This window comes from Pseudophryne corroboree (genome assembly GCF_028390025.1).
Source record: "Pseudophryne corroboree isolate aPseCor3 chromosome 3 unlocalized genomic scaffold, aPseCor3.hap2 SUPER_3_unloc_70, whole genome shotgun sequence".
Classification (NCBI taxonomy): Eukaryota; Metazoa; Chordata; class Amphibia; order Anura; family Myobatrachidae; genus Pseudophryne; species Pseudophryne corroboree.
The window spans coordinates 370,373-393,271 of NW_026967564.1; the positions used below are offsets into that span (position 1 = coordinate 370,373).

General features: G+C 45.9%; 1 protein-coding gene across 1 annotated transcript in view; it reads left to right on the forward strand.

Moving 5' to 3' along the window:
* LOC134984662 (oocyte zinc finger protein XlCOF6.1-like) overlaps window positions 1–2,559 on the forward strand; it is a 38,852-nt gene extending 36,293 nt beyond the window's left edge. Inside the window, exon 3 of the mRNA XM_063950189.1 lies at window positions 696–2,559. Within this exon, the coding sequence (XP_063806259.1) occupies window positions 696–1,461 (766 nt within the window). The 3' untranslated portion in view covers window positions 1,462–2,559. The remainder of the gene's footprint in view (window positions 1–695) is intronic.
* Window positions 2,560–22,899: the final 20,340 nt, after the last annotated feature.

Below are 22,899 nucleotides of genomic sequence, written 5' to 3' on the forward strand. Positions count from 1 at the left end.
GCGTATGAGCACACACATAAAGGAATGCTACCTTACCAATGCTTCCAGGAGTAACGTTAGGAGACATTTCTCTGATCCATCAGCTCATATGACTGATGTTATTGTTCATCTAGAATCTCCAATTCATACGATATGTTCCCCATCCATTGTTTTACATTGGTGCTGACATAGGACTTGGCGAGTGACTACATCTCCATTTATACTTCATGGTTAGTTACCAGTACAAGAGAGAGAGATATCTAAGTCTTATTATAATATTACATATGTTATTGTGAGTGTTCTCAGGAGGTTGGACACACTGATAGTCTGAGACACAATATTATAAAGCCTTCAGTAAAAGTTATGTTTTATTATACACACACATTTACAACTAAGTGTCCCAGAGAGTCGTCTTCTCCTATTGTTTACAAGATTAATATTGTTACAGAAAATGTCACATTTCCATAATGTATTTTATTTCCAGCAGATGGACACACAAGCAGGAATATCTCAGAAGGACATCTAATGTTATCCCCGGATTGTGACATAAAAGATAATGACAGTAGACAGGATTCTTCAGGAGATAATCCCATTACCCCAATTATACATCCAGCTCTATCAGCTGATCCCTCTGATCCTGGGAAATGTTCTCCTGATCACTCTGATATGGGTGCATCTGTTACAGCTCTGAGAGTAGATACAGTGTTTCCGTGTTCTATAGATGCCAAATGTTTTACACAGAACACAAAACCTATTAACCCACAGACAGGTAAGGCAGGTGAGAGGCCACTGATATGTTCTGAGTGTGGGAAATGTTTTACATACAAATCACAACTTGTTATACATAACAGAAGTCACACAGGTGAGAAGCCTTTTCCATGTTCTGAGTGTGGGAAATGTTTTGTATGGAAATCAGATCTTGTTATGCATCAGAGAAGTCACACAGGTGAGAAGCCATTTTCTTGCTCTGAGTGTGGGAAATGTTTTACACAGAAATCACAACTTGTTACCCATCAGCGAAGTCACACAGGTGAGAAACCATTTCCATGTTCTGAGTGTGGGAAATGTTTTGCACAGAAATCAGATCTTGTTACACATCAGAGAAGTCACACAGGTGAGAAGCCATTTTCTTGCTCTGAGTGTGGGAAGTGTTTTACACAGAAATCACAACTTATTCCACATCAGCGAAGTCACACAGGTGAGAAGCCATTTCCATGTTCTGAGTGTGGGAAATGTTTTGCACAGAAATCAGATCTTATTGTGCATCAGAGATGTCACACAGGTGAGAAGCCATTTCCATGTTTTGAGTGTGGGAAATGTTTTGCACAGAAATCATATCTTGTTAGCCATAACAGAATTCACACAGGTGAAAAGCCATTTTCTTGCTCTGAGTGTGGGAAATGTTTTACACAGAAATCACATCTTGTTACACATCAGCAAAGTCACGCAGGTGAGAGACCATTTCCATACTCTGAGAGATAAGCTCTTGTTGCACACAATAGACATCACTCAGGTGAGGGACCATATTAGTCTTCTGGAGTATACTTATCTTTGCCTTGTATTGTTCCTCAAGATCCTGTCTTATCTCCTATGCTTTTTGCAATATACATGCTACAGCAGGGTGAAATAACCCAGTACCAATCCTAACTGTCTAGCTGAGCTCCAGTTGTGGGTGATGCCAGTTGGCTGTGACTCGATTTTAGTGAAACAGGTCCTGATAGAAGCTCACCAACAAGGGGCAGGGCTACAGCTCAGCTTTACCTACCAACCAGATGTCAGGAATCTGCATTCTCCCTTGCATCACTTCCTGTGAACAGGCGTCTCCTGGCTTCAGTCCTCTGTCTTGAGAGTATCCCCTGTGAATTGGACCTGTAGAACTGCAGGTTCCAGCAGTTTAGTTCCAGTCTTCAGTCTCCTGTAGCCTGGCTTAAACAGTGCTTCTAGTTAACAGCATTTACTCCCGGTGCACTACTGAGCCCAGCCAGCAATCAGCAGTGCATTGCAGAATTACTCTCCTGATGAATCGTTAACTTCAGATAACACACAGCTGATCTTAACACCCAATCCATAGGGGTGTGTTCTCATAGAGATGCAACATCCAATCATCACAGACCAAGGGGTATAAACTCCAGTTCCTGGCTCAGTCTCATTGCCTCGGACGAGTCGCATTTGGTGTGTCAAGGTCTCCTGGTTCCTGTCTCCAGTAGTTCCCCATGGATATTCTCATCATTTCATTACATTCATCATTCTGCATTTCTCCTGCTTGTTCCAGACTCCAGCCACAGCCTGCCACAGTTCATCAGCAGTAATAGACTCTCCTCAGATGTTATTCATTGCCTAACTTGTGCACCTTATTACCAGCATTCCATTCTGTGCATTGCATCCAGCACTTATCAAGCATGCTGAGTTAGGACTGTCTCCTGCCTGGGCCTTGCTTGGCTAAAGAACTTTTATGTTACAGAGACTGTGTGCTTTTACAAGTATTACCGGAGTTCTGTCTTCTAAACCATTCACATTTATTTACCAAGTTATTCCACGTTTAGTTATCAGAGACTGTGCTTTGCAAGTATAACCGGAGTTCTGTTTTCTCTAACGTCCTAGTGGATGCTGGGGACTCCGTCAGGACCATGGGGAATAGCGGCTCCGCAGGAGACAGGGCACATCTAAAGAAAGCTTTTAGGATCACATGGTGTGTACTGGCTCCTCCCCCTATGACCCTCCTCCAAGCCTCAGTTAGGTTTTTGTGCCCGTCCGAGCAGGGTGCAATCTAGGTGGCTCTCCTAAAGAGCTGCTTAGAAAAAGTTTTTTAGGTTTTAAATCTCAGTGAGTCCTGCTGGCAACAGGCTCACTGCATCGAGGGACTTAGGGGAGAGATTTTCAACTCACCTGCGTGCAGGATGGATTGGAGTCTTAGGCTACTGGACATAGCTTCAGAGGGAGTCGGAACACAGGTCATCCTGGGGTTCGTCCCGGAGCCGCGCCGCCGACCCCCCTTACAGATGCTGAAGATCGGAGGTCCGGAACAGGCGGCAGAAGACTCTTCAGTCTTCATGAAGGTAGCGCACAGCACGGCAGCTGTGCGCCATTGTTGCTTCACACTTCTCACTGACCAGTCACGGAGGGTGCAGGGCGCTGCTGGGGGCGCCCTGGGCAGCAATATTAAATACCTTTAGTGGCAAAGAATACATCACATATAGCCATTAAGGCTATATGTATGTATTTAACCCAGGCCAGATTTCTCAAAACCCGGGAGATAAGCCAGCCGAAAAGGGGGCGGAGCTTATTCTCCTCAGCACTCAGCGCCATTTTCCTGCTCAGCTCCGCTGTGAGGAAGGCTCCCAGGACTCTGCACTGCACTACAGAAACAGGGTAACAAAGAGAAGGGGGGCATAATTTGGCGATATTATATATATTAAAAGCGCTTATAACAAAAACAACACCTTTTAGGGTTGTTTATATACATTTATAGCGCTTTTGGTGTGTGCTGGCAAACTCTCCCTCTGTCTCCCCAAAGGGCTAAGGGGGTCCTGTCTTCGATTAGAGCATTCCCTGTGTGGCTGCTGTGTCGGTACGTGTGTGTCGACATGTATGAGGACGATGTTGGTGTGGAGGCAGAGCAATTGCCGGTAAGGGTGATGTCACCCCCTAGGGAGTCGACACCGGAATGGATGGCTTTAGTTATGGAATTACGTGATAATGTTAGTACATTACAAAAGTCAGTAGACGAAATGAGACGGCCGGAAAACCAGTTAGTACCGGCTCAGGCGTCTCAGACACCGTCAGGGGCTGTAAAACGTCCCTTACCTCAGTCAGTCGACACGGGTACCAACACAGATGAATCTAGTGTCGACGGTGAAGAAACAAACGTATTTTCCAACAGGGCCACACGTTATATGATCACGGCAATGAAGGAGGCTTTGCAGATCTCTGATACTGCAGGTACCTCAAAAAGGGGTATTATGTGGGGTGTGAAAAAACTACCTGTAGCTTTTCCAGAATCATAGGAATTGAATGACGTGTGTGATGAAGCGTGGGTTAACCCAGATAGAAAACTGCTAATTTCTAAGAAGTTATTAGCATTATACCCTTTCCCACCAGAGGTTAGGACGCGCTGGGAAACACCCCCTAGGGTGGATAAGGCGCTCACACGTTTATCAAAGCAAGTGGCGTTGCCGTCTCCTGATACGGCCGCCCTCAAGGATCCAGCGGATAGGAGGCTGGAAACTACCCTGAAAAGTATATACACTCATACTGGTGTTATACTGCGACCGGCAATAGCCTCAGCCTGGATGTGCAGTGCTGGGGTAATGTGGTTGGATTCCCTGAGTGAAAATATTGATACCCTGGATAGGGACAGTATTTTATTGACTCTAGAGCAATTAAAGGATGCGTTTCTTTATATGCGAGATGCTCAGAGGGATATTTGTACTCTAGCATCAAGAGTAAGTGCGATGTCCATATCTGCCAGAAGAAGTTTATGGACGCGACAGTGGTCAGGTGATGCGGATTCCAAAAGGCATATGGAAGTATTGCCATATAAAGGAGAGGAATTATTTGGGGTCGGTCTATCGGATCTGGTGGCCACGGCAACTGCCGGCAAATCCACTTTTTTACCTCAGACCCCCTCCCAACAGAAAAAGACACCGTCTTTTCAGCCGCAGTCCTTTCGCTCCTATAAAAACAAGCGAGCAAAAGGACAGTCTTATCTGCCGCGAGGCAGAGGAAAGGGTAAGAGAGGGCAGCAAACAGCCCCTGCCCAGGACCAGAAGCCCGCCCCGGGTTCTACAAAGCCATCAGCATGACGCTGGGGCTTTACAAGCGGACTCAGGAGCGGTGGGGGGTCGACTAAAGATTTTCAGCAATCAGTGGGCTCGCTCACAGGTGGACCCGTGGATCCTGCAGATAGTATCTCAGGGTTACATGTTGGAGTTCGAAAGGTCTCCCCCTCGCCGGTTCCTAAAGTCTGCTTTACCAACGTCTCCCTCAGAAAGGACGACGGTATTGGAAGCCATTCACAAGCTGTATTCTCAGCAGGTGATAGTCAAGGTACCCCTCCTACAACAGGGAAAGGGGTATTATTCCACACTATTTGTGGTACCGAAGCCGGACGGTTCGGTAAGACCTATTCTAAATCTGAAATCCTTGAACCTGTACATACAGAAATTCAAGTTCAAGATGGAGTCACTCAGAGCAGTGATAGCGAATCTGGAAGAAGGGGACTTCATGGTGTCCCTGGACATAAAAGATGCTTATCTGCATGTCCCAATTTACCCCTCACACCAAGGGTATCTCAGGTTCGTGATACAAGACTGTCATTATCAGTTTCAAACGCTGCCGTTTGGTTTGTCCACGGCCCCTCGGGTCTTTACCAAGGTAATGACCGAAATGATGGTTCTTCTACGAAGAAAAGGCGTATTAATTATCCCTTACTTGGACGATCTCCTGATAAGGGCAAAGTCCAGAGAACAGCTGGAAGTCGGTGTAGCACTAACCCAAGTAGTGCTTCAGCAACACGGGTGGATTCTGAATCTTCCAAAATCTCAATTGACCCCGACAACACGTCTGCTGTTCCTGGGAATGATTCTGGACACGGTTCAGAAAAAGGTGTTTCTCCCGGAGGAGAAAGCAAGGGAGTTATCCGAACTTGTCAGGAACCTCCTAAAACCAGGAACTGTGTCAGTGCATCAATGCACAAGAGTCCTGGGAAAGATGGTGGCTTCTTACGAAGCAATTCCATTCGGCAGATTCCATGCACGAACATTTCAGTGGGATCTGCTGGACAAATGGTCCGGATCGCATCTGCATATGCATCAGCGGATAACACTGTCACCAAGAACAAGGTTGTCTCTCCTGTGGTGGTTGCAGAGTGCCCATCTGTTAGAGGGCCGCAGGTTCGGCATACAGGACTGGGTCCTGGTGACTACGGATGCCAGCCTACGGGGCTGGGGAGCAGTCACAAAGGGAAGAAACTTCCAGGGTGTATGGTCAGACCTGGAGACGTCTCTTCACATAAATATACTGGAGCTAAGAGCGATATACAATGCTCTAAGCTTGGCAAAACCGCTGCTTCAGGGTCAGCCGGTGTTGATCCAGTCGGACAACATCACGGCAGTCGCCCACGTAAACAGACAAGGCGGCACGAGAAGCAGAAGAGCAATGACAGAAGCTGCAAGGATTCTTCGCTGGGCGGAAAATCATGTCATAGCACTGTCAGCAGTGTTCATCCCGGGAGTGGACAACTGGGAAGCAGACTTCCTCAGCAGACACGACCTTCACCCGGGAGAGTGGGTACTTCATCCAGAAGTTTTCCACATGATTGTGAACCGTTGGGAAAAACCAAAGGTGGATATGATGGCGTCTCGCTTCAACAAAAAACTGGACAGATATTGTGCCAGGTCAAGAGACCCGCAGGCAATAGCTGTGGACGCTCTGGTAACACCATGGGTGTACCAGTCAGTGTATGTGTTTCCTCCTCTGCCTCTCATACCAAAGGTACTGAGAATTATTCGGAAAAGGGGAGTAAGAACATTACTAGTGGCTCCGGATTGGCCAAGAAGAACTTGGTATCCGGAACTTCAAGAGATGCTCACGGAGGATCCGTGGCCTCTACCTCTAAGAAGGGATCTGCTTCAGCAGGGACCTTGTATGTTCCAAGACTTACCGCGACTGCGTTTGATGGCATGGCGGTTGAACGCCGGATTCTAAAAGAAAAGGGCATTCCAGAGGAAGTTATTCCTACCTTGATTAAGGCTAGGAAGGAAGTGACCGCACAACATTATCACCGCATTTGGAGAAAATATGTTGCATGGTGTGAAGCCAGGAAGGCTCCAACGGAAGAATTTCAATTGGGTCGATTCTTACATTTCCTGCAGGCAGGATTGTCTATGGGCCTAAAATTGGGGTCTATTAAAGTTCAAATTTCGGCTTTATCAATCTTCTTCCAGAAGGAATTGGCTTCAGTGCCTGAAGTACAAACTTTTGTCAAGGGTGTACTACATATACAGCCCCCGATTGTGCCCCCAGTGGCACCGTGGGATCTAAACGTAGTTTTGGATTTGCTCAAATCTCATTGGTTTGAGCCTCTCAAATCTGTAGATTTGAAGTATCTTACATGGAAAGTAACCATGCTACTGGCCCTGGCTTCAGCCAGGAGAGTTTCAGAGTTGGCGGCTTTATCGTACAAAGGCCCATATCTGATTTTCCATTCGGACAGGGCAGAACTGCGGACACGTCCTCATTTTCTCCCTAAGGTGGTTTCGGCTTTTCACTTGAACCAGCCTATTGTGGTGCCTGCGGCTACTAGCGACTTGGAGGACTCCAAGTTACTGGACGTTGTCAGAGCATTAAAAATATATATTTCAAGGACAGCTGGAGTCAGAAAATCTGACTCATTGTTTATATTGTATGCACCCAACAAGATGGGTGCTCCTGCGTCTAAGCAGACGATTGCGCGTTGGATCTGTAGCACAATCCAACTTGCACATTCTGTAGCAGGCCTGCCACAGCCTAAATCTGTAAAGGCCCACTCCACAAGGAAGGTGGGCTCATCTTGGGCGGCTGCCCGAGGGGTCTCGGCATTGCAACTTTGCCGAGCAGCTACGTGGTCAGGGGAGAACACGTTTGTAAAATTTTACAAATTTGATACTCTGGCTAAGGAGGACCTGGAGTTCTCTCATTCGGTGCTGCAGAGTCATCCGCACTCTCCCGCCCGTTTGGGAGCTTTGGTATAATCCCCATGGTCCTGACGGAGTCCCCAGCATCCACTAGGACGTTAGAGAAAATAAGCATTTACTTACCGATAATTCTATTTCTCATAGTCCGTAGTGGATGCTGGGCGCCCATCCCAAGTGCGGATTGTCTGCAATATTTGTACATAGTTATTGTTACAAAAATCGGGTTATTATTATTGTTGTGAGCCATCTTTTCAGAGGCTACTTCGTTTGTTATCATACTGTTAACTGGGTTCAGATCACAAGTTGTACGGTGTGATTGGTGTGGCTGGTATGAGTCTTACCCGGGATTCAAGATCCTTCCTTATTGTGTACGCTCGTCCGGGCACAGTACCTAACTGAGGCTTGGAGGAGGGTCATAGGGGGAGGAGCCAGTACACACCATGTGATCCTAAAAGCTTTCTTTAGATGTGCCCTGTCTCCTGCGGAGCCGCTATTCCCCATGGTCCTGACGGAGTCCCCAGCATCCACTACGGACTATGAGAAATAGAATTATCGGTAAGTAAATTCTTATTTTCCAAACCATTTGCATTTATTTACCAATTTATTCCACGTTTAGTTATCAGAGACCTGAATCTAGGTGTGAAGTGATTAGGAGGAGGGGCTGAATAGAACAGCTACCTGAGGAGAAACTATATAAACAGTGACCAGACTCTGTGAGCTGTGCTCTTGTGAGAGGCGTGCATTATAAAGTGAGGCTTGGCTTATTAAGTGAGTTTGTAACAGCAGCAGGTGAGTTAGAATACAGCAACAGGTGAGTTTTAAAATACACCAAGTAACACACAAATTTGCAATACCATTCACATCTGATACAATGTTTGGCCTTGTGCAGTGCAATGGATGTAAAGCATTTGTTTGGAAAGAGGCAGCGTGGAGACTCAGCTGCTGTCCAATCTGTGAGCAATTTTCTCTGCTGAAGGAGGAGATAGCAAAACTGCATGCTGAGATTTGTAAGATGTCTGTGTCTTTGAAGCCTCCACTGCCTCAGAGAGCCACCAGAAGACATTCTGCCTGGACTACTGTGGGCTCTCAAGGGCAGAGGTTTCCAGAGGGACACAGACACCTCCCGCAAGCGGTGACACTGCAAAACTCGTATGCTACTCTTGCAGGGCTGGAAGATACAACTAATAGAGGCACTACAGAACAGGAGGATATGGGGACATCTACCAACCATAGGAACAGGAAATGGAACAGGAAAATTGAATCTCCAAAAAGGACTGCACTTCTTTTGGGAGATTCCATTATTAGAGGAATACATCTGGGAAATGCAAATGAAGTAGAGAAACAAGTAAGGTGCTTACCTGGAGCCACAGCTCCAAGGGATAAAGAGCGCATGCTAAGAATTGTGAAGGCAGCAAGAAAAGATGGGGAGGTGGATGTCATTGTCCACCTAGGGACAAATGACCTGGCAAATGCAGAACTCATTGCTGTAAAAGATGAATTTAGGAAGTTAGGGACTGCTCTGAAGCAGGTGGCAACCACTGTATCTTTTTCAGAAGTATTGCCAGTACACAGAGGGGAAGACAGAACTCATTGCATCAGAAACTTCAATGTTTGGCTAAGGACATGGTGCAATGAGGAGAGATTTGGATTTATAGGCCATAGTCACACCATCTGGCAAGATAGGAGCTTATACAAAAGTGACGGCCTGCACCCATCTTCAACGGGAACGAAAATACTAACTGAACAGTTTGGATGCTTCATCAAGAGCTATTTAAACTAACAAAGGGGGGCAGTGAACCAAATAGGAATAAAGAAATCTGCTCCCCCAACACAGAGGTATTGTTTCTGCAGGCAAAGGGAATAGGAAGCATATCCACAGCAACAGAAGATAATTCAGATCAAAACCAAATAAAAATAGGCAGAGAGAAGAACATAGCTAGGAACAGAAAAAGCACAAACAAAACTCTAAAAGCTATGTGTGCAAATGCTAGGAGCTTAGGAAATAAAATCCCAGAACTAACTGCAATAATGACAAGGGATGATCTAGACATTGTGGCAATTACTGAGTCATGGTACAATGAAAATCATGACTGGGACATAGCTATACCGGGATATACTTTGTTTAGGAAGGACAGAATTGGAAAAATCGGGGGAGGGGTAGCAATGTATGTAAAAAATGCCATAAATACTACATTAATACAAAGTATTGAAGAAAAAACTGAGGCCCTTTGGGTGACCATAGAAACAGGGGAAAAGTTGATTATTCGTATTGGCGTGATATACAGGCCACCAGGTCAGGAAGAGGAACTTGACAAGAACCTATTGCAGGACATAACTAAAATGGCATTAAAAGGAGAGGTAATAATCATGGGAGACTTTAATCTTCCTGATGTAAACTGGGAGGTGTCTGTTGCTAGTTCCACTAGAAGTAGGAACATTTTAAATTCCCTTCAGGGAGCATCCCTCCACCAATTGGTGAGGGAGCCCACTCGGAAAGACGCAATATTAGACTTAATACTTACAAATGGAGACAGATTATCAGACGTAAAAGTGGGTGAAAACCTCGGATCCAGTGATCATCAAGCAGTATGGTTCAGCATTAAGACAGAGACTGACTCGTCCCATACAAAAACAAAGGTGTTGGATTTTAGGAAGGCTGATTTTGTAGGGATGGGAAAATGTGTAAGCGATTCTTTGGCAGAGTGGAGGAACTTGGAAACAGTGCAGGAGAGGTGGAAAACATTCAAATGTGCAATATTGAAGGCAACAGACCTTTGTATCAAAACTGTTAGGAAAAACACAAGGAAAAGGAAGCCAGTGTGGTTTGCAAAAGAAGTAGCAAATATTGTGAGAGCAAAAAAGATGGCTTTTAGGAAATATAAGCAGACACAAAATAATGAAGACAAAAAGATATATCTTGTTAGACAGAAGGAGACAAAGAAGGTAATCAGATGTGCAAAGGCACAAGCTGAGGAGAAAATGGCCCAGTCAGTGGGTAAAGGAGGCAAAACTTTTTTTAGGTATATAAGCGAAAAAAGAAAAACAAAAGGCGGAATTATAAAACTAAAGACGGACACTGGGAATCTTGTTGAGGGAGACAATTTAATAGCAGATCATCTTAATAATTATTTTTGCTCAGTATTTACTACTGAAAGAGAGGGGAAGGGGCCACAGTTAAGTTGCAGGGATATTCAGGAAAATGAAACAAGTACATTTACAGAGGAGAAGGTCCTAACAGAACTCTCAAAGCTGAAAGTGGACAAATCTATGGGGCCAGATGGGATACATCCAAGGATACTAAAAGAACTTAAAGAGGTGCTGGTAGCACCATTGACAGAATTATTCAACCAGTCATTAGCTACAGGAGAAATTCCAGGGGACTGGAAAAGAGCAAACGTAGTCCCACTGCACAAAAGTGGAAGCAAGGAAGAGGCAAACAACTACAGACCAGTGAGTCTTACATCAGTAGTAGGGAAATTGATGGAAACACTCTTAAAAGAAAGAGTTGTAGATCATCTCAAATCCGGCAATTTACTGGATCCCAAACAGCATGGATTCACTGGGGGAAGATCATGTCAAACAAATCTTATTGACTTTTTTGATTGTGTGACTAAAGTGATGGATAAAGGTGGAGCCATGGATATAGCTTATCTTGACTTTAGTAAGGCTTTTGACACAGTTCCACATCGCAGACTGCTAAATAAACTTGAAAGTTTGGGATTGGATATTAGGATTATTGAATGGATAAGATCTTGGTTGAAGGATAGAAAACAGAGAGTTGTGGTAAATGGAGTGCATTCACAGGAGGGAAATGTTACCAGTGGAGTACCCCAGGGATCTGTACTTGGACCAGTGCTTTTCAATATCTTTATTGGTGACATTGCAAATGGGATTAAAGGGAAAGTATGCCTTTTTGCAGATGACACAAAGGTATGCAACAGGGTAGACACACCAGGTGGGGTAAAACAAATGATTGAGGATCTAGGTAGACTAGAGGAATGGTCAAGAGTCTGGCAATTACAGTTTAATGCCAAAAAATGCAAAATCATGCACTTGGGTCTCAAAAATCCTAAAGCTAAATACAGTATTAATGGCACTATACTGGAAACTACTGAGGAGGAAAGGGATCTAGGAGTCACTATTTCAGATGACTTAAAGGCAGGTAAGCAATGTAACAAGGCAATGAGGAAGGCTAGTCAGATGCTTGGCTGCATTGGGAGAGGAATCAGCAGCAGAAAGAAAGAAGTAATAATGCCATTGTATAGGTCATTGGTACGGCCTCATCTAGAATACTGTATTCAGTTCTGGAGGCCATATCTTCAAAAGGATATTAATACATTAGAAACTGTACAAAGGAGGGCAACTAAAATGGTGCATGGCCTACATCACAAAACATACCCAGAAAGACTAAGAAATCTCAATATGTATAGTTTGGAGCAGAGAAGAGAAAGGGGGGACATGATAGAAACTTTCAAATATATGAAGGGTTTTAACAAAGTCCAGGAGGGAAACATTCTCCAAATGAAGAGAAGCAATAGGACACGAGGACATGCACTGAGACTGGAGGGGGGGAGGTTCAGGGGAAATTTGCGGAAAAATTATTTCACAGAAAGGGTAGTGGACAAGTGGAATAGCCTCCCATCAGAGGTGGTAGAGGCTAAGACAGTAGAGCAATTTAAACATGCATGGGATAGACATAAGGATATCCTTACAAAGAAATAAGGATCAAATAAGGTTAGTGATAAAAAAAAATAATATATAAAAAAAAAAAAGGGGCAGACTAGATGGGCCAAGTGGTTCTTATCTGCCGACAAATTCTATGTTTCTATGTTTCTATGAGACTGTGTGCTTTGCAAGTATTACCGGAGTTCTGTTTTCCAAACCATTTACATTTATTTACCAAGTTATTCCACGTTTAGTTATCACAGACTGTGTGCTTTGCAAGTATTACCGGAGTTCTGTCTTCTAAGCCATTCACATTTATTTACCAATTTATTACACGTTTAGTTAGCAGAGACTGTGTGCTTTGCAAGTATTACCGGAGTTCTGTTTTCCAAACCATTCACATTTATTTACCAAGTTATTCCACGTTTAGTTATCAGAGACTGTGTGCTTTGCAAGTATTACCGGAGTTCTGTCTTCTAAACCATTTACATTTATTTACCAAGTCATTCCACGTTTAGTTATCAGAGACTGTGTGCTTTGCAAGTGTTACCGGAGTTCTGTTTTCCAAACCATTCACATTTATTTACCAATTTATTCCACGTTTAGTTAGCAGAGACTGTGTGCTTTGCAAGTATTACCGGAGTTCTGTTTTCCAAACCATTCACATTTATTTACCAAGTTATTCCACGTTTAGTTATCAGAGACTGTGTGCTTTGCAAGTATTACCGGAGTTCTGTCTTCTAAACCATTTACATTTATTTACCAAGTCATTCCACGTTTAGTTATCAGAGACTGTGTGCTTTGCAAGTGTTACCGGAGTTCTGTCTTCTAAGCCATTCACATTTATTTACCAAGTTATGCCACGTTTAGTTATCAGAGACTGTGTGCTTTGCAAGTATTACCGGAGTTCTGTCTTCTAAACCATTTACATTTATTTATCAAGTCATTCCACGTTTAGTTATTAGAGACTGTGTGCTTTGCAAGTATTACCGGAGTTCTGTTTTCCAAACCATTCACATTTATTTACCAAGTCATTCCACGTTTAGTTATCAGAGACTGTGTGCTTTGCAAGTATTACCGGAGTTCTGTTTTCCAAACCATTTGCATTTATCAAGTTATTTCACGTTACCGGAGTTTTTCTTTTTCAGTTATTATTTACAAATCTTTACATCCAGCTACCAAGTTGTTTCACATTTGTGTTACCAGTGGCCTTATTTGCTTTAAACCTGCATTCTGCCATCAACTTGTCATCAATATATATTTGTGTTGCCAGAGACTTTTCTCTTACGTCCTAGAGGATGCTGGGGACTCCGTAAGGACCATGGGGTATAGACGGGCTCTGCAGGAGACATAGGCACGATCAAGAACTTTAGAATGGGTGTGCACTGGCTTCTCCCTCTAAGCCCCTCCTCCAGACCTCAGTTAGATCCTGTGCCCAGAGGAGACTGGGTGCATTACAGGGGAGCTCTCCAGAGTTTCTCTGAAAAAATAATTTTGTCAGGTTTTTTATTTTCAAGGAGCACTGCTGGCAACAGGCTCCCTGCATCGTGGGACCGAGGAGAGAGAAGCAGACCTACTTAAATGATAGGCTCTGCTTCTTAGGCTACCGGACACCATTCACTCCAAAGGGAGTTGGAACGCAGGTCTCACCCCGCCGTTCGTCCCAGAGCAGCGCCGCCGTCCTCACAGCCGGAAGATAGAAGCCGGGTGAGTATAAGAAGAAAGAAGACTGCAAAGGCGGCAGAAGACTTCAGCTCTACCCTGAGGTAAGCGCGCAGCGGTAACACTGCACGCTATTGCTCCCGCTCACAACACGCACTGCTGGCACTGCAGGGTGCAGTGGGGGGCGCCTTGGGCAGCAATATAAACCTCTAGTACTGGCAAATACGTATATATAGGCTGCGGAGGCAGTAGATATAAAAATCCCCCGCCAGTATTACAAAATTGAGCGGGACTGAAGCCCGCCGCTGGATGGGGCGGAGCTTGATCCCACAGCACTAATCAACGCCATTTTCTCCACAGAGCACTGCAGAGAAGCTGTCTCCCCGGACTCTCCCCTGCTGAACGATGTGACAGGGCAGAAAAGAGGGGGGGCACTTGTAAGGAGCAGTGAGTGTATTATACAGATAATTATATATAAAAGCGCTATATTATCTGGGAATTTGTTTCCACTGTCAGTTGGCGCTGGGTGTGTGATGGCATACTCTCTCTCTGTCTCTCCAAAGGGCCTTATTGGGGAACTGTCTCCATATAAATATATCCCTGAGTGTGTGGGTGTCGGTACGAGTGTGTTGGCATGTCTGAAGCGGAAGGCTCATCTAAGGAGGAGTTGGAGCAGATGATTGTAGTCTCTCCGTCGGCAACACCGACACCTGATTGGTTGAACATGTGGAATGTTTTAAATGCAAATGTGACCTTATTAAATATTAGGATGGACAAACCAGAGTCCAGGGAAAAGCAGAGAGTCAATCCATGGCTTTTACTGTGTCACAGGGCCCTTCAGGGTCTCAAAAATGTTCTCTATCCCAAATAGCAGACACTGATACCGACACGGATTCTGACTCCAGTGTCGACTACGATGATGCGAGGTTACACACAAGGGTGGCCAAAAATATTCATTATATGATTATTGCAATAAAAGATGTTTTGCATATCACAGATGACCCCTCTGTCCCTGACATGAGGGTGCGCATGTATAAGGAAAAGATACCTGAGGTAACCTTTCCCCCATCTCATGAGCTAAACGAGTTATTTGAAAAAGCTTGGGAAACTCCAGACAAAAAACTGCAGATTCCAAAGAGGATTCTTATGGCATATCCTTTCCCTGCACAGGACAGGGTACGGTGGGAATCCTTGCCCGGGGTGGACAAGGCTTTAATGCGTTTGCCCAAGAAGGTGGCGCTACTGTCTCCAGACACGGCAGCCCTCAAGGATCCTGCTGATCGCAGACAGGAAACTACCTTAAAATCTGTACGCATACGGGTGCTTTACTCAGACCGGCAATAGCATCGGCATGGGTATGTAGCGCAGTAGCAGCTTGGACAGATACCTTGTCAGCTGATATTGATTCCCTAGATAGGGATACCATTTTATTGACCTGGTCACATTAAAGACGCAGTCTTGTATATGAGAGACGCTCAAAGAGATGTTGGGCTGCTAGGTCCGAGAGCCAACGCATGGCGATTTCTGCTAGGCGAGCCCTGTGGACCCGCCAATGGATGAGTGATGCTGACTCAAAGAGGCATTTGGAGGGTTTACCTTAGAAGGGTGAAGTTTTATTTGGGGAAGTTCTCGCGGACCTGGTTTCCACAGCTACGGCCGGTAAATCTACTTTTTTACCTTATGTTCCCCCACAGCAAAAGAAAACACAATATCAGATGCAGTCCTTTAGGTCACATAAGTCCAGAAGAGGTCGGGGCTCATCCTTCCTCGCCAGAGGTAAGGGTAGAGGGAAAAGAACACCTGCTTTGGCTAGTTCCCAGGAACAGAAGTCCTCACTGGCTTCTACTAAATTCACCGCATGATGCTGGGGCTCCACTGAGGGAGTCCGCACCGATGGAGGCACATCTTTGACTCTTCAGACAGGTCTGGGATCTGTCAGATGTGGATCCTTGAGCGATGGAAATTGTATCCCAAGGCTACAAACTGGAATTCGAAGAGGTGCCCCCTCGACGATTTTTCAAGTCGGCCTTGCCAGCTTCTCCCCCAGAGGGAAGTAGTGTTAGCTGCAATTCAAAAGCTGTGTCAACAGCAAGTGATTATCAAGGTTCCCCTAGTCCAACAGGGGAAAGGGTACTATTCAACCCTGTTCATGGTCCCGAAGCCGGATGGCTCGGTCAGACCCATTTTAAATCTAAAATCCCTAAACCTGTACTTGAAAAAGTTCAAATTCAAGATGGAATCGCTCCGGGCCGTGATCTCCAGACTGGAAGGGGGGATTTTATGGTATCACTAGATATAAAGGATGCATACCGTCATGTCCCCATATATCGTCCTCATCAGGAATACCTGAGATTCGCTGTAGAGGACTGTCATTACCAGTTTCAGACATTGCCGTTTGGGCTTTCCACAGCCCGAGGATTTTCACCAAGGTGATGGCGGAGATGATGGTGCTCCTGCGCAGGCAGGGAGTCACAATTATCCCGCAGGTTTGGCATTTAAGACTGGGTCCTGATAACCACGGACGCAAGCCTCCAAGGATGGGGAGTAGTCACACAAGGAAGAAATTTTCAGGGACTATGGTCAAGCCAGGAGGCTTTTCTACACATCAACGTACTGAAATTGAGGGCCAGATACAACGGCATATGTCAAGCGGAGAATCTTTGCGACCTACCGATTCTGGTTCAGTCAGACAACGTCACAGCAGTGGCTCATGTAAACCGCCAAGGTGGGACAAGGAGCAGAGTGGCAATGGCGGAAGCCACCAGGATTCTTTGCTGGGCGGAAAATCACGTAAACGCTCTGTCAGCAGTCTTCATTCCGGGAGTGGACAACTGGGAAGCAGACTTCCTCAGCAGGCACGATCTCCATCCATGAGAGTGGGGACTTCATCAAGAAGTTTTTGCAGAGATAACAAGTCTTTGGGGAATTCCTCAAATAGACATGATGGCATCATGCCTCAACAAGAAGCTTCGGAGGTATTGTGCCAGGTCAAGGGACCCTCAGGCAGTAGGGGTAGACGCCCTGGTGACACCATGGGTGTTTCAGTCGGTCTATGTGTTCCCTCTTCCTCTCATCTCAAAAATATTGAGAATCATAAGACGAAAAAGAGTGCAGGCAATACTCTGTTCCAGATTGGCCTCGAAGGGCCTGGTACTCAGATCTTCAGGAAATGCTCACAGAAGATCCGTGGCCTTTTCCTCTCAGGGAGGACCTGTTGCAGCAGGGACCCTGCGTGTTCCAAGACTACCGCGGTTATGTTTGACGGCATGGCGGTTGAACACCGAATCCTAGCTGGAAAAGGTATTCCGGAAGAAATCATCCCTACGCTGATAAAGGCTAGGAAGGAGGTGACGGCGAAACATTATCACTGTATCTGGAGGAAGTATATATCTTGGTGTGAAGCCAAGAATGCTCTTTTACGGAGGATTTCCATCTGGGCCGTTTTCTCCACTTTCTGCAAACAGGAGTGGATATGGGCCTGAAGTTAGGGCTGAAATCTGTACCTTAATGGAGCCGATCTATATTCTTTCAGAAGGAATTGGCTTCTCTCTCAGAAGTCCAGACTTTTGTAAAGGGAGTGCTGCACATCCAGCCTCCTTTTGTGGCACCATGGGACCTTAACGTGGTGTTATAGTCCCTAAAATCTCACTTGTTTGAACCTCTTCAAAAGGTTGAATTTAAATTTCTCACTTGGAAGGTGGTCATGTTGTTGGCCTTGGCATCTGCAAGGCGGGTGTCTGAATTGGCGGCCTTGTCTCACAAGAGCCACTATCTGATTTTCCATGTGGATAGAGCGGAGTTGAGGACTCGTCCTCAATTTTTGCCTAAGGTGGTTTCATCATTTCATATGAACCAACGTATTGTGGTGCTTGTTGCTACGGGTGATTTGTAGGACTCCAAATCCCTGGATGTAGCCAGGACGGCTCGGGTTAGGAAAACAGAAGCACTGTTTGTCCTGTATGCAGCCAACAAAGTTGGTGCTCCTGCTTTGAAGCAGACTATTGCTCACTGGGTCTGTAACACGATTTAGCAGGCTCATTCTACAGCTGGATTGCCATTACCAAATTCGATAAAGGGCCATTCCACTAGGAAGGTGGGCTCTTCTTGGGCGGCTGCCCGAGGCGTCTCGGCTTTACAGCTTTGCCGAGCAGCTACTTGGTCGGGTTCAAACACTTTTTTGCAAAGTTCGATAAGTTTGACACCCTGGCCGATGAGGACCACGCGTTTGCTCAATCGGTGCTGCAGTCTTCCGCACTCTCCCGCCCGGTCTGGAGCTTTGGTATAAACCCCATGGGCCTTACGGAGTCCACAGCATCCTCTAGGACGTAAGAAAATAAGATTTTACACCTACCGGTAAATCTTTTTCTCCTAGTCCTTAAGAATGCTGGGCGCCCGTCCCAGTGCAGACTACTTTCTGCAAGGCTTGTATATAGTTATTGCTTACATAAGAGTTATGTTACAGTTGAAATCAGTCTTTGCCTGATACTGTTTTTTGTTCATACTGTTAACTGGTTGCGTATATTCCAGGTTATACGGTGTGGATGGTGTGGGCTGGTATGAATCTTGCCCTTGGATTAACAAAAATCCTTTCCTCGCTCTGTCCATCTCCTCTGGGCACAGTTCTCTAACTGAGGTCTGGAGGAGGGGCATAGAGGGAGGAGCCAGTGCACACCCATTCTAAAGTTCTTTATAGTGCCCATGTCTCCTGTGGAGCCTGTCTATACCCCATGGTTCTTACGGAGTCCCCAGCATCCTCTACGGACTAGGAGAAAAAGATTTACCGGTAGGTTTAAAATCTAATTTTTATTATTACCTTGGATTTAGTTACCGTTTATCATTTCAGTTCTGCTACTACCATCTATTATATCATTGTTCTGTGACCTTTTGTGTTTATTAAACATCAGTGCATATGTGCAGGACTTTATTCAATCTCCACGCTTCATACTTCATTCCAACACTGACCCACTAGTGCCCCCTCCAGGAACAGACAAAATCAGAATCCTGACAACAGACTTAGGCTTGTGGGTTCAGAGTAACAAAATGCTGATCATGTGCGGAATCTTGGTGTCCTGGATGGCGGAGAGACATTTAGGGGGTATTTAGTTTGAAAGGTAACTTAGGTGTGTGTTTTTTCTCTAACAGACCCCCAACCGACTTTTCAAACAATTGACTTTCACTCTTACAATCAGGTATCAGCCACAATCAGATCCTCATCTGAGGAACATAGCCAGAATCCAGCACTTATTTCCCTCAGAAGATCCACCTACAGTCATACATACACTTGTATCATCACACATAGACTACTGCAATGTCCTCTACCTGGGTCTCCCAGCAAAAGAATTGCACCGCTTGTAGCTTGTACAGAATGCAGCAGCCAGGCTGCTACCTAACCAGCCCGTTCCTGCCACATAACACCCATTCTCTACTCCTTCCACTGGCTGCCTGTAAGATGGTGACTCTTACATAATCTTACTGACTCTCCCAGCCCTACATGACCAGGGTCCATGGTACCAGAAGCAGCTTCTGCCTCCTTACTGACTTACTGTAGGCCCCTATTACATAATCTTACTGACTGTCCCAGCCCTACATGACCAGGGTCTATGTACCAGAAGCAGCTTCTGTCTCCTTACTGACTTAATGTAGGCCCCTATTACAGAATCTTACTGACTCTCCCAGCCCTACATGACCAGGGTCCATGTACCAGAAGCAGCTTCTGCCTCCATACTGACTTACTGTAGGCCCCTATTACATAATCTTACTGACTCTCCAAGCCCTACATGACCAGGGTCCATGAACCAGAAGCAGCTTCTGCATCCTTACTGACTTACTGTAGGCCCCTATTACATAATCTTACTGACTCTCCCAGCCCTACATGACCAGGTTCCATGTACCAGAAGCAGCTTCTGCCTCCTTACTGACTTACTGTAGGCCCCTATTACATAATCTTACTGACTCTCCCAGCCCTACATGACCAGGGTCCATGTACCAGAAGCAGCTTCTGCCTCCTTACTGACTTACTGTAGGCCCCTATTACATAATCTTACTGACTCTCCCAGCCCTACATGACCAGGGTCCATGTACCAGAAGCAGCTTCTGCCTCCTTACTGATTTACTGTAGGCCCCTATTACATAATCTTACTGACTCTCCCAGCCCTACATGACCAGGGTCCATGTACCAGAAGCAGCTTCTGCCTCCTTACTGACTTACTGTAGGCCCCTATTACATAATCTTACTGACTCTCCCAGCCCTACATGACCAGGGTCCATGTACCAGAAGCAGCTTCTGCCTCCTTACTGACTTACTGTAGGGCCCTATTACACAATCTTACTGACTCTCCCAGCCCTACATGTCCAGGGTCCATGTACCAGAAGCAGCTTCTGCCTCCTTACTGACTTACTGTAGGCACCTATTACACAATCTTACTGACTTCCAGCCCTACATGACCAGGGTCCGTGTACCAGAAGCAGCTTCTGCCTCCTTACTGACTTACTGTAGGCCCCTATTACACAATCTTACTGACTCTCCCAGCCCTACATGACCAGGGTCCATGTACCAGAAGCAGCTTCTGCCTCCTTACTGACTTACTGTAGTTCCCTATTACAGAATCTTACTGACTCTCCCAGCCCTACATGACCAGGGTCTATGTACCAGAAGCAGCTTCTGCCTCCTTACTGACTTACTGTAGGCCCCTATTACAGAATCTTACTGACTCTCCCAGCCCTACATGACCAGGGTCCATGTACCAGAAGCAGCTTCTGCCTCCTTACTGACTTACTGTAGGCCCCTATTACACAATCTTACTGACTCTCCCAGCCCTACATGACCAGGGTCCATGTACCAGAAGCAGCTTCTGCCTCCTTACTGACTTACTGTAGGCCCCTATTACAGAATCTTACTGACTCTCCCAGCCCTACATGACCAGGGTCCATATACCAGAAGCAGCTTCTGCCTCCTTACTGACTTACTGTAGGCCCCTATTACACAATCTTACTGACTCTCCCAGCCCTACATGACCAGGGTCCATGTACCAGAAGCAGCTTCTGTCTCCTTACTGACTTACTGTAGTTCCCTATTACATAATCTTACTGACTCTCCCAGCCCTACATGACCAGGGTCCATGTACCAGAAGCAGCTTCTGCCTCCTTACTGACTTACTGTAGGCCCCTATTACATAATCTTACTGACTCTCCCAGCCCTACATGACCAGGGTCCATGTACCAGAAGCAGCTTCTGCCTCCTTACTGACTTACTGTAGGCCCCTATTACATAATCTTACTGACTCTCCCAGCCCTACATGACCAGGGTCCATGTACCAGAAGCAGCTTCTGCCTCCTTACTGACTTACTGTAGGGTCCTATTACATAATCTTACTGACTCCCAGCCCTACATGACCAGGGTCCATGTACCAGAAGCAGCTTCTGCCTCCTTACTGACTTACTGTAGTTCCCTATTACAGAATCTTACTGACTCTCCCAGCCCTACATGACCAGGGTCCATGTACCAGAAGCAGCTTCTGCCTCCTTACTGACTTACTGTAGGCCCCTATTACACAATCTTACTGACTCTCCCAGCCCTACATGACCAGGGTCCATGTACCAGAAGCAGCTTCTTCCTCCTTACTGACTTACTGTAGGCCCCTATTACACAATCTTACTGACTCTCCCAGCCCGACATGACCAGGGTCCATGTACCAGAAGCAGCTTCTGCCTCCTTACTGACTTACTGTAGGCCCCTATTACATAATCTTACTGACTCTCCCAGCCCTACATGACCAGGGTCCATGTACCAGAAGCAGCTTCTGCCTCCTTACTGACTTACTGTAGGCCCCTATTACATAATCTTACTGACTCTCCCAGCCCTACATGACCGGGGTCCATGTACCAGAAGCAGCTTCTGCCTCCTTACTGACTTACTGTAGGCCCCTATTACATAATCTTACTGACTCTCCCAGCACTACATGACCGGGGTCCATGTACCAGAAGCAGCTTCTGCCTCCTTACTGACTTACTGTAGGCCCCTATTACATAATCTTACTGACTCTCCCAGCCCTACATGACCAGGGTCCATGTACCAGAAGCAGCTTCTGCCTCCTTACTGACTTACTGTAGGCCCCTATTACATAATCTTACTGACTCTCCCAGCCCTACATGACCAGGGTCCATGTACCAGAAGCAGCTTCTGCCTCCTTACTGACTTACTGTAGGCCCCTATTACATAATCTTACTGACTCTCCCAGCCCTACATGACCAGGGTCCATGTACCAGAAGCAGCTTCTGCCTCCTTACTGACTTACTGTAGGCCCCTATTACACAATCTTACTGACTCTCCCAGCCCTACATGACCAGGGTCCATGTACCAGAAGCAGCTTCTGCCTCTTTACTGACTTACTGTAGGCACCTATTACATAATCTTACTGACTCCCAGCCCTACATGACCAGGGTCCATGTACCAGAAGCAGCTTCTGCCTCCTTACTGACTTACTGTAGGCCCCTATTACAGAATCTTACTGACTCTCCCAGCCCTACATGACCAGGGTCCATGTACCAGAAGCAGCTTCTGCCTCCTTACTGACTTACTGTAGGCCCCTATTACATAATCTTACTGACTCTCCCAGCCCTACATGACCAGGGTCCATGTACCAGAAGCAGCTTCTGCCTCCTTACTGACTTACTGTAGGCACCTATTACATAATCTTACTGACTCTCCCAGCCCTACATGACCAGGGTCCATGTACCAGAAGCAGCTTCTGCCTTCTTACTGACTTACTGTAGTTCCCTATTACAGAATCTTACTGACTCTCCCAGCCCTACATGACCAGGGTCCATGTACCAGAAGCAGCTTCTGCCTCCTTACTGACTTACTGTAGGCCCCTATTACATAATCTTACTGACTCTCCCAGCCCTACATGACCAGGGTCCA